Here is a 12,925-nt window from a genome sequence, read left to right as displayed (position 1 = left end):
ATGGTTATTGTGAATGAGATCCAGCGATTTTAGGACATACGATCGCTGGTGACCGTGACAATTAGCCCCCTTAAGCAGTATTTTTGTTTTGTTTATGATAGTCTACAGAACAAACCACTGTTATACAATAACTTGCCTAATTATCTTAACTTGACTCGACTAAGTTAATTAGTCAACCTAATTAACCTAGTTCACCTTTAAATGTCACTTTAAGATGAATACTAGTGTCTTGAAAATATCTATTAAAATATTATCGTCATCATGGCATAGATAAAATAAATCAGTTATTAGAGATGAGTTATTAAAATGATTATGTTTAGACATTTATGAAAAAATCTTCTCAGGAAAAAATATTAAAGAACTTATATTTAATCGGAAGGCTTATAATTCTGATTCAACTGTACATATTGATGCACTCTCATAATCTTTAATATCAACAACTCTCCCTTCCTCTTCAATAATTTCTCTTCGCTGATTGGTGTTCACTAGCATGAGAGCAGGATCAACATGTCAATCATTGAGATCAATCAACAACATCTAATCAGTTCCAATTGGACAAAGTTTCGCTCGGCTCATTATTTCTCATTTAGGAAGCTATTTCATGTCCGTCACAACAAGATTATCTCAAGCCCATGTTTAATGCTAACTTTAAAGTTGTCATGTAATGAAAATCTGTGTACCTAGGCATAGAGTGGCTTGACAATAAGAGTCCTGTTACTTGTTCTCATGTCAATTTTGTAAATGTAAAATCCTATTAATAAAAGCAGGCAACATTTGATTTGCCATATTATTTCATATTGAGATTACAACAATGATCTTTTAAAAAATGTATTAAGTTTATCTAAACTTAAAATGAACAAAACTAAACTTGGACTGTTATTTTAAAAACGAGAAAGGTACACTGAAAAAAATACTCAAAGATGATTCCTAGGATTTAATAATTTTTTTAACATTAGGTGTTTGTAAACAATTTATTTTGGATTAATTTAAACAAACAAATTAAGTTGAACATTATTAAATTTAATTTGATTGTTTAAATACAACACAAATAAATTGTTTGCAACAGTTCTGCATGCAACACTTTTTTCAGTGTAGGAAGTTTAAAAAGAAACATTGTTGTGAAGCAGGCAGCCGTACCTCTGTTTACAGCATGTCAGAACACAAAATGCAGGATATACAGATTAAAAATGTATTCATCGCCATCCCGAAGAAGCATACAGTCTGTTTAAATGAATCTTTTGTTAGTTTAACATGTATATTAAGAAATTTGCCACATATGTTTGTAATGAGGCAACAAACACATGTAAACAGCTGATTATTGTTTAATGCATGTCTATTCATTGTGCCATATCACTTCATTTTTGTAGGACACCAATACACTTTATTAAACTCATCAGTTTATGTCAAAGTTGATATTAATTTTGTCTGTTTTCATTTACAATATAGCTTCAAAATGCAACTCTAAATACATCTGTCAGCCCCGTTTGAGAAGTCTATTTATAATTTTGCCTTTATTTTATCCACCACACACCGCAAAATAGTTTACTCTTTTGGATTAAAGATAGCCAACTCTCTCCTTCTAGCTAAAATAAACCTCTCCACCACTTTACATGAAACGATTGTTAACAAAGCATCTACTCAGTTTGTTCAAATATTTTTTAACAAATGAAGTGTAATTATTTTTCAAGTTTGTATTTTCAAGTGTGAGAGACAAGTACTGACATGAATTGCAGAGCGTCAGAGCAGAACTTATTAATATTCACAACCTTTCCAAATATGTTCAATATGGTCCTGTGGTTATAAATGAACATATTGAACCATTTGTGGAGATTTTTCTGAACTAAGCCACATATATTTCCTACTATGTAGATATCTGAGAACTATATAACATATTGAATCAATGCGCTATATGGTCACTGACAGTGATGATGTTTGTTTGTCTTCAGTATTAGTGAACAGGCGGATCTGTTTCCTGTTCTTGTCACCCTCAATGTGAAGAACACGATCCTCACTACATTTTCTTTGTACGTACTTTGATGTTATTAACAATAAAACAATCTGTGTGCATTTACATTTTACAAATAGTTCACCCAGAAATGAAAACTCTGTCATCATTTAGTCTGCACTTTATTTGTTTCAAACCTTTGAGTTTTTTTTCCTCTGTTAAAGACAAAAGAAGATATTTTAAAGAATGCTGGAAACCTGTAACCATTGCCTTCCATAGTATTTGTTTTTTTTTCTACTATGGAAGTCAGTGGTTATAGGTTTTGAGATATCTTCAAATTATTTTCTTTTATCTATATTTTGTGTTCAACAGTAGAAATAAACGGTAAGCCACATGAGGGTGAGTAAATAATGAGCAGATTTTCATTTTGGGGTGAACTATCCCTTTAAACAAACACAGTTGTGGTCTTGCTTAAAGCTTGATTTTCATTTTCTTCCTGTGGTCTGCAGGGAAAAGCTAATAATCGACACGTCGTTCAGCGGCAATGTGATCGGAGAATCTGCCATGAGCAGCACCAGTGATGTGGGGAGTCCATTGGAGTTTGTGTTTCGTGTGAGTGTGGTCTTATAAGTTTTCTCAGACATGCGCTACAATGCACTTTTGTATATACTGTATCTCAATCAAATCATTAGTTTATAGTTAGCTGAAAAAAGAAAAGGTGAGATTTTTTTTTTGCTATCGTCTCATTACCCTAACGTGCCTAGTTAATCTGATTAACATAGTTAAGCCTTTAAATTTCACTTTAAGCTGAATACTAGTATCTTAAATATTATGTTGGACTCTTATTGAAAACAGGAGAGGCAGAAGGACTTAAAAAGGTGCATTTTTGTGAAGAAGGCAGCCATGCCTCACATCTATTTACAGCTTGTCAGAACACAAAATGCAGGATATACAGATTAAAAATGTATTCAGTGCCACCCTGAAGAGGCATAAGGTGTATTTAAATTGATCTTTTATTAGTTTGTATATATGTATATACATGTATATTGTGATTTTTTTGCTAATGTCTCAATTTCACCAAGGGATTTATTTAAATATGTTTTAAAATTATTTATTCCTTTAAAGTGGACCAATCCTCTGATGTCCCTAAAGTGTGTATGCAAAGTTTAAGTTTAAAACCCCCCACTGCCTTTTTTAGGCTCTAATCCTAAATGTGTAATTTTGGTGACAATCACCTTAAACAACCCGGGCTCATTGTGGAAACGTAGTCTCGCGGACGTTTCTAGAGACCGCGGAATACGTCCCGGCGGGTACGTACGGCTGCAGTTTTTGTTTCTGCGAATCCGCGAGAGGCCGCTGTTGTGCGCTTTTTCGCACCTCAGACGCCTCTCGCGAGTGCAGTTCGCGCCTGCGCTGTTCTCGCGTGAACCCGCCAGAGGCCGTTGTCCGACTGACCGGATGATTGACTGCGCGACCGGCCAATCGGCCGACCCGCCCTCCTCCTTCCCTGAACCCAACCAATTTTACCGATCGACCCGCCCGCCCGCTCACTTCCCTAAACCCAAGCGACAGTTTACAAAAAGCCGCCCAAAAAAAGAAAAGCCCTGATTTTTTTTTTCTACCGCGTTTTCGGATTTCACCGCGTTCTCACCCTGTTACGAAACTCGTTCACTAAATTTTTGGGATTCTGTTTTTGTCTTACCTGATTGCTGGAACCGCTCTTCCCCGGTCTCGAAACCGATCGCCATGGTCAACTCCTCTCTGCATCTCGAGCCTGTCGACGTACACGGTGAGCTGAGTGGACAAACGGGTTGCAGCGGGGAAGCCTTCCACAAGGAGGTAAGCGGTCGGCCAGCCGGCCGGCAAGCGCAATAGGGAATGGCGTCACACTGCCCCTTAGTGTTCGCTTGAAAAAAATAAACGCGGGACTACGTTTTCAGAATGAGCTTGGGTTGACCTTTAATTCAAATGAGATTGTGTTCTTTCTCAAAAAAGGGCAGAGCTACAAATGTGTCTGTTTAGCGGCAGATTCAAAAACAAGACTAACGTCAAAGTCCCTTTAAGGCAAGTCATTTTACTCTGCGGCCATCTTTGAAAGCCTTTCAGCTGGTATGCTTAAGCTTTCTGTCTGAATGGAGAAACATCAATTCTCCAAAACTGTTTGCCGAACTTACATATTTGGAACCACCAATAAAATTAAACAACAGCTGTTTCATAAGTTTAGTTTTTAAACAACCAAATCAACCTATTTTTAGGTTGCCCAAGCTAATAAGTATAGTATGCGCACTCAAAAAGAACAAGATCACGACACCAGCCTTATTTATGGCCATTCTACACATCATCCTCTGAATAATGCTTTGTTAGATTGCTCTGGCCTTCTGAAGTAATTCATGGTGAATCTCCAGAAATGACAGCGACTCATTTTGTTTACAAGTTTGTGGGCGTTGAGTAATTGCTGTCATGTGATGTGCGTTTGAAAGGACGTGGACTGTACCTCGCATAAGTTTCATACAAATTACAAAACCCAAAAACGTTTGTTTCAAGTGAACTTGATTCATTTAAAAGCACACATTTCAAGCTTTATTTGGATATATTTCGTATGTGTGTGAAGCAAGTTTTCTCTGAGATTCCAATGTGTTAGTTCACCACCAAACTGTTGTAAAACCACATGTCTGGTTCGATCTTTTCCCCCGGAGAAACATCAGTTTATAGCAATCGATGATTGGCTTCCTGTACTAGTAAGCGGGGCTTCAATTGCCATATTGATCATTACACTTTTCCCCAATAAAAACTATATGAGTTACATGTCTTGTGTATTCTGTAGTCTTTGCTTACGTCCTACTGTATGCTAAAGAGGGAAAGATCTTCACTAAAGGGCAGGGCTTTCTCCCTCTGACAGGTAATCAAGTGTGTTCATCAAGTGTGATTATAAATATTTTAAAGGGATTTTTGCAGTTTAAATCTAAACCTTCAGAAATTATTTTATTTTGTTCTGCTCAAGAAAGCTTTTTTCCAATTATCAAAATGATCTTAATGGTTTTGTTCACTCCATAATTCCACATTCCAGGTGCAGGTGCTGGGAGAACCACTGGGAGATCTGGGAACTCTTGTGATTGACTTTGACTGGCCGTATGCAGTAGCCAATGGGAAATGGCTGCTGTATCTCACAGAAATAGTGATCAAAGGATCATCGGAGTCTCATTGTGTCCCGCCAGGGAATATCGTCAACTATCTAAACCTCACAGTGAGTCTCAGGAAATACAGCAGTTATTAATTCTTGATTCAATTCTCTTCACTCATTTGTCGTCTCTTCCAGCTGTCAAAAGAAGGTACTAAACGAAACAAAAGAGAAGTGGATTCTGGGTTTCCTCACGCTGAAGCTTCTGTCACCGTCCTGGCGACTCGTAAAGTGGCACATTTTCTGGTGAGGCAGACAGATTTGGATTTTTGGGCTTTTTTATTTTATTCTTTGAATTAGAGCTACATGATTATTTATTAGAAGATTGCAACTTTAATTCAGATACCCACATAATATTAATCCTAAATGATCTTGATCTGCGTATGTTTATTTAACCTTTACAGCAGGGGTCACCAAACTTGTTCCTGGAGGTACGGTGTCCTGCAGATTTTAGCTCCAACCTTAATCAAGGACACCTGAACAAGCTAATCAAGGTCTTACTAGGTATACTTGAAACACCCAGGCAGGTGTGGTGAGGTAAGTAGGAGCTAAAGCCTGCAAGGACACCGGCCCTCAAGGACCGAGATTGTTGACCCTAGCTTTACAGTCTCATCCGTAGATATCCGTTTGACCCAGAGAAGTCGACATACAGTATATGGACAGCTCTCTTCTTTAGTCTTTTCAACCTGTAATATTATTTCTGAGCTACAAACAATCCAATTCATTGAAGTAGATGCAATATAAACATTGATGTCAATGGTACTATTAAATGAGGGTTGTAGCAATACATTGTTTTGCCAAATTGTGGTGACAAACAACCATTAAAATATATTTGTCATTGAATAAATCCTTCAATAAATGGACAAAAAGCTGATTCATATAGTACTGAAACAAACAAAGCCCTTATAAGTGGTTAATTACTGTAAGGCATTTTCTCAAATAAAGATACAAAACATATAATTTAAATTGTATAATGATATTTTGTACAAATAGATTGCATGGAATAACATTTTGTCATTTTTATTTATTTATATATTTCTATTTATTTATATGTTCAGTTGGTATTTCTGTGTGGAGTTTGCATGTTCTCCCCATGTTGGCATGGGTTTTCCTCCGAGTGCTCCGGTTTCCCCCACAGTCCAAAGACTTGTGCTATAGGTGAATTGAATAAACTAAATTGGCTGTAGTGTATGAGTTTAAATGTGTTTATGGACGTTTCCTAGCACTGGGTTGCAGCTGGAAGTGCATCCGCTGTGTAAAACATATGCTAGATAATTTCCGCTGATGAATAATAAAGGCGACCCCTGATGAATAAAAGGACTAAGGAAGGAAAATTAATGAATATTTCTTTATTTTGTTAATCATTTATCGCTTAAAAATGAAACTTACCTCATCATTTACTCTCCTCCCCACGTGAAAAAAGTACAATAGTAATTTATAGTTGATGTCAGAATTATTAGCACCCCCCCCCACCCTTAATTATTAACCCTACTATTTATTTATTTTTTATTTATATATATATATATATATATATATATATATATATATATATATATATATATATATATATATATATATATATAAAAGAAAATTCAAAGGGGGCTAATAATTCTGACTTCAACTGTATATTAAATATTGTAGTGGTTTTGAACCGTACTATAGTAAAGTACTTGAATTAATCTGTATTTATATAATTGCTATGGTAACATAACTATATAATATAAACAAATGACCCGATATTGTAATTTTCTACAACTATAGGGTATATTATACTACAGAACATCAGTTTAATGTAGTAAAAACTAAAATATACTACAGTATTTATGACAGTTTCAATATAGTCAATAATACAGTAGGCTAGAGCATTCATTAACAAAGTTTCATAAATACTGCAGTATATTATATACTGTATAGTACACTTTACCATAGTATGGTTCCAAAACACTACAATATTTACTATAAATTACTATAGATTTGTTTTTTTCATGTGGGTGAAAATGGTTTTAAACTATTATGAATTTCTTTCTTCTACTGGACCCAAAAGAAGATATTTTGAAGAATGCTAGTTGACTTTCATTGTAGGAAAAATTACTATGGATATCAATGGGTGCCAACTACTAGCATTCTTCAAAATATCTTATTTTGTGTTCAATAGAAGAATAAAAATCATTATGGTTTAAAACCATCCACATGGAAAAAATAATGCAGTAATTTATAGTAAATACTATAGTGTTTTTCAACCATACTACAGTTCACTGTATTATATAGTGGATATTATAGTATTTACAATTATTTGTAATGAATACTACAATATACTGTATTACTAAGTATAGAAAATTGATACATTTCACAATTATAATAAATATATAACTAATAAAAAATTATTACTCTTAAATTCATAATCATGAGAATCGTGGTTTTTTTTTATTATTTTAAATAAATAATCGGGGTTCTCAGTTTCAGCAGAATCACGCAGCTCTACTTTGAACATTCAGAGAGTGTGTGTGTTTTATCTTTGCTCAGGACTGTTCAAAGAAGACGGCTCTGTGTCAGACCTTCTCCTGCCCGCTGCTCAACATGTCCACCCAGGCGGAGGTCAGAGTTCGAGCACGGGTGTGGAACGGCACCTTGCTGGAGGTTTGTACACTCACTGATCATCAAGAACTCTTTGACATGAAGGTTGCTGGCTCATTTGGGTCTCTGTGTTTTCACACAGGACTATGCCAAAGCCTTGCGAGTGGAAGTAAAGGGACAGGCTACATTGAGATTGCTGACCGATAAACCGGCCATCAAAATGGACAACCAAACCAGAGAGGTTAGAACTGTTGACACTGACAGGATAGTTCACCCAAACTCAACTTAAGTTTGTGGTCTATATTAATCAGAGGTTCCTAAAGTCTCAATTCAAGGGTACAAATCAGAATTTTCATCAATGTCAAAGGTCCGGAAACACTGATTATAACAAAACTAGATTTTAATAATAGAGATAAATAAATAGATTTTAAATTTTGGTTTTACTGTACATCAACCAACCAATTATTTGCCCTTTGCATTTTAAAATAAATTATTAAGAAGTGCAAATGTTAAGAAATTTACATTTTATGAATTAATTTTATGAACAAAGCACAGCCAGAGGTACAGTAATGCAAAAAACAGAGCAGTCTAATGTGAGAAATGGCACTGTCAGGATTCCATCAGCTGTCTAGTGTAAAGTGTTGTTTCATTATAGCGTTTGACATTTTGAATCTTCAAAACTCCAGCTGTCTCATAACAAACTAAACATTATACAGTACCAAACATTTGTGCTGGATTGGAGCAAAATGAACACACACGTCTCTGTCCAATCACCTTTGAAAACTGTACTGTAACGTTCTTTGTCAACTTTTCTTTTTTGGAAACGACATCCTCATCATCCATTCAAATTCTTACTGCGGTGTAGAATGTCGGCCGATTATAGCAAAGTTCATAGGCTGACAGGATGATAACAGTGTCACGCAGAAAAAACTATCACCTTTGGTTTAATTTGGGACCATTCCTAAAAAAAAAAACATAAAAAACACACATGGTGACTAAGATTTGTCCTATAATCGAGCAGCCCTAGATGTTACAACACAAATTGCAGGATATACGGATTAAAAAATGATTCAGCGCCACCTCGAAGTGGCAAAAGGTCTGTTTAAATGTATCTTTTGTTAGTTTAACATATATAGTACAATATGACAGGTTTGTAATTAGGCAACCAACACACATAAACTGCGAGGTGGTGTTTAATGCACATTTATGCATTGTGTCATATCAAATCACATCAGTAAAAGAACACCAATCCACTTTAATAAACTCGTCATTTTATGCAGAAGTTGTTATTAATTTCTGTCTGTGTTTTCACATACATTGAAGCTTCCATTTGTAAAGTCTATTTATCATTTAGTCTGTATTTCAGGAGCAAACTAAATTACTCTGGTGGCTTAAAGATATCTCACTCTCTCCTTCTAGCTAAAATAAACCTCTCCACCACTTCAGCTGAAACTATTACCAAAGCGTCTACTCAATTTGGTCAAATATATGTATGATTGTTTTGCAAGTTTGTATTTAAGCCATATACTTACCATGTAGATATCAGTGCATTGATTCCATATGTTATACTGTTCTCGATGTATATTGCATCTTAAAGTTGATGATATTGGGCTCTATTTTGACGGACCATGCGCAGAGCGCAAAACGCAGGGTGCAAACGCTTTCAGGGCGAGTCAGGACACGTTTTTGCTAATTTAAGGACAGGAAAATCTGCTTTGCGCCATAGCACAAAGGTCTAAAAGGGTTGAGTTTATTTTCTTAATGAGTTATAGGTGTGTTTTGAGAATAAACCAATTAGAGTCTCATCTCCCATTCCCTTTAAGAGCCAGCTGCGTCGCGCCAAGAGCGCATTTGCTATTTACAGGACGCAAAGTAAGTCTAAGTGGAAAAAAAATTTACATTTCACTAGCAAACACTTAACAGTTAACAGTTTTTTTTAACAGAAAACTGTTAAACAGAGCATCTACTGCGTGAGAATGAGAGATAATGGATCACTTACACTTTGCTCTTGGATAGGGAAACCTTTACGCACAGACATCAATTAGTCTATAAATAAATAATTTTGTTTGTTAAGCGCAAATATTCATTTCAAAACTATTTCTAAATTCAGTTCTAATTTCCAGCAAACGAATAAATGAACAATAATAACGAAGTGTGGTCAAAAACCTGAGTTATATCCTAAAACACATGCTGTGCCCCTTATGGTCTAAAACCTGACAGGTGTGCAAATCTAAGCTTGTTTTTAATAAAACAAATATAAATATGGATATAATAAATAATACTGCTAATAATAATAACATTATACAAAAGCAAATTGTTATGAATGAACTGAAAAAGCCTCCCTAGATGAAGAAGTTATAAAAGCAGTGATTTTTCATATTTATGTAGGCTAGAAAATAATATGTTTTGTAATATTTTAATCCTTTATATTTATATTCTATATCTATTCTTGTTATATCCTATATATATCCTTAATATCTACATTTTTTCATATGTAAAGATATTTGCCTATTGCTCTCTTGTGCGTATTAAGCAGTGTGTAAGCGAGGCGCAACTCTGCGCCGGAGTTTAGACCGGGTTAGTTTTGGTCTAATGAAAAATCTATTATAGTTGCTCAAAATAGCGACGCGCCAGCAGTGCGCCTCAGAACGCCTTCCTTTTTAGACCAGAACGCCTATGAGCGCACATATGAGCGCTAATGCATTTGCTATTCAAACAGCGTAGCGCAACGTCTCAAAACGACTCTTGGGCCAAGCTGAAACTACCAAAAGACTATTGCGCCGCGCCTTGCGCCACATTGCGCCAGGTGTACGATAGGGCCCATTGTGTTTGATGCCCAATTATGGCAAACTTCATACGCTGACTAAGATGACAATTTGACTATCGCCCTTCAGTTTAACTATCACCTTTGGTTTCATTTTAAATCATTGCCGAAAAAACATTTTAAAAAAGCAAATAAAGTTTACCCGCATTTATTAAAGTAGTATATTCACACGTTTAATCCCTTACACACAATTCATGCTCTTTAAATATGAATATGATCTGGACCAGAGCCTGGACATTGAGAAGCCCAGGTCTATACTTTGGCTGAGAAGTTGTGAACATCTCTTCTGTGTGTAGTTTTCAGTGAACATTGATCCGGTGTTGGGAGAAGAGACACCGTATGAAGTTCCCCTCTGGATCATCATTGTTGCAGCGGTTGCAGGAATACTCTTATTAGGCATCATCAGTCTTATTCTCTGGAAGGTATGTTTGCTCGACATTCCTTTAAACATGTATTTTGCTCATTAATGAGAATGGTCTTAAATCCTTGTTACAACTTGACTGGCAGTTTTAAAGTATATAGTGTGGGTACAAGTCAGGCTCATTCTGAAAACGTAGCCCTATATACATTTCTGGAGATTTCAAATTATGTAGCCAGCAGTACGGTCGTTTTTAAAACTGACGGTATAAAACCGTTCGTTTTTACGCTTACCAGCTGAACGTTTACCTCCATTTGGAAGGCTTTCCCGTTGTTATCAGTTTGACCAGTAGCTGACTATGTAAGTCAGCGGACTTGAGTTGATCACAACGACGGGGTTTGAGTCCAACAAAGAACAGTTCCAGAAAGCGGGGAAAAATTAAATAAACAAGTAAATCACAGGGTGAGAATGTGGTACAATTTGAAAATGTGGAAAAAGTCAGACGAGGGCTTTTCTTTTTCTGAATTGCGTTTTGAAACTGTAGATTGGCTTTACAGCAGTGGGTGGGCGGGTCAATCTGTGCTTTTGAAAACACTACTGGTCAGGTTTAGGGAAGGAATGTGGGTAAGCGATCGGTCAGTCAGTCAGTCATTCCGTCAGTCGTCAGTCAGTCGACAGTGACCTCTGTTGGATTAATGGGTGAACAGCAGGTGCAAATGGCACTAGTAAGAGAAATTTGAGATCTGAACAGCGGCCTCTGGTGGATTCGTGAAAACAGAAACGTAGCTCCTGGGATGTATTTGGCTCTCTCCAGAAATGTACATGGTGGTACATTTTCAGAATGAGCCTGGTTTGTGTAGGTATTTGCTGTTATGAAATCTGCTGGATTTATCCGTTATTTTTTATTTAGTTTATTTTTGCCTCAAGTGTTAAATATTATGAGACTGGGTTTTTTTCACTAATGCCATTTTTTGTAGGAAATAATTGTATTTTTATTTTTTGTCTTTATTTTTTTCCAAACAAAAGAAAATATATGAAAAACAAGTGGTTGTTCAGAAATGAGTGAAATTATCTTTAATATGTTAACAAAACACTATTGTGATTATATACTACTCTAACAGCTTGGGGATGATTGTTAAAAAAATTACTTTTTTTATTTAAACATTAATTTTACATTTAAATTAATTATATTGTGAAATATGGACTCTTAATAATAATATAATTATAGCCCATATAATAAAAATAAATGGACTCTTCAGCAATTTGAATACATTGAAAAATTGCTGCTTAATAAATATATTATTGTTATAATATTTAAAATATTGTTATTATTGTTTGTTGTAAACTGATACATTTTTATCATCACGGTGTATTTGATGAAGCTATCTTTTTTAACATTAGAAATGTATTTTTTAAGCATTTAAGAAACGACACATCCATGAGATACAAATTATTTAAACATATAAAAGGCATTACTTATTACATATTACGTATTACATATTATTACTCATAGCGCAAAGTTGTATTCATACACACTTTTATGAACATTTTTAAATTAAAAATAAAAATTCAAAAGTGCAAAAATATAAAATAAGGTAAACACAACCTGCTGTGCACACTGTCACACTTTATTTTACTGTACAGTTCACGCTATTAACGAACCATTAACTAAGACTTTTAGCTCCACAAATGACTAATTAGCTGCTCATTACTAGTTAGTAAGGTAGTAGTTGGGTTTAGTTAATGAGTAAGATTAGGGATGTAAATTAAGATCATACTATATAAGTGCTAATAAACAGTTAATATCTTAATAATAGGAATGAAATAAGCCAGTAGTAATAGGTGTGAATTGTTACTTAAACTAAAGTGTTACCAAACATATGACAAACACAGAAAACATTAGCAGCAATATAATAGAAATGAGACGAGGGAAAGAATAATTGTGTATCAACAGCAATGACAAGCATAATAAGATTGGTAGTATTCAAATAGTGCTTAGCATTCATATTCATCATTGTTTCCATTTTGGGTTCAACTTTTTTTCAG

At 35.1% G+C, this 12,925-nt stretch overlaps 2 protein-coding genes across 5 annotated transcripts in view; one reads left to right on the top strand and one right to left on the bottom strand.

Annotated features, from left to right (window-relative positions):
- ace (angiotensin I converting enzyme (peptidyl-dipeptidase A) 1) overlaps positions 1 to 12,925 on the bottom strand; it is a 75,091-nt gene that overhangs the window by 542 nt on the left and 61,624 nt on the right. The window lies entirely within an intron of this gene.
- itga3b (integrin, alpha 3b) overlaps positions 1 to 12,925 on the top strand; it is a 78,984-nt gene that overhangs the window by 58,753 nt on the left and 7,306 nt on the right. For all 4 annotated transcript variants that reach the window (XR_015503234.1, XM_087274526.1, XM_087274527.1 and 1 more), the window contains 7 exon segments: positions 1,947 to 2,024; positions 2,455 to 2,557; positions 5,013 to 5,189; positions 5,262 to 5,369; positions 7,647 to 7,760; positions 7,840 to 7,938; positions 10,818 to 10,943. Coding sequence is in view for 3 of the 4 variants with exons in the window: in XM_087274526.1 (XP_087130652.1) it covers positions 1,947 to 2,024; positions 2,455 to 2,557; positions 5,013 to 5,189; positions 5,262 to 5,369; positions 7,647 to 7,760; positions 7,840 to 7,938; positions 10,818 to 10,943 (805 nt within the window). In the remaining variant the exon portion in view is untranslated.

This window comes from Danio rerio, chromosome 12, assembly GCF_052040795.2.
Source record: "Danio rerio strain M-AB ecotype USA chromosome 12, GRCz13ab, whole genome shotgun sequence".
NCBI classification, from domain to species: Eukaryota; Metazoa; Chordata; class Actinopteri; order Cypriniformes; family Danionidae; genus Danio; species Danio rerio.
Note: the sequence above shows the minus strand (reverse complement) of the source record. Positions and strands in the feature narration are given on the sequence as shown.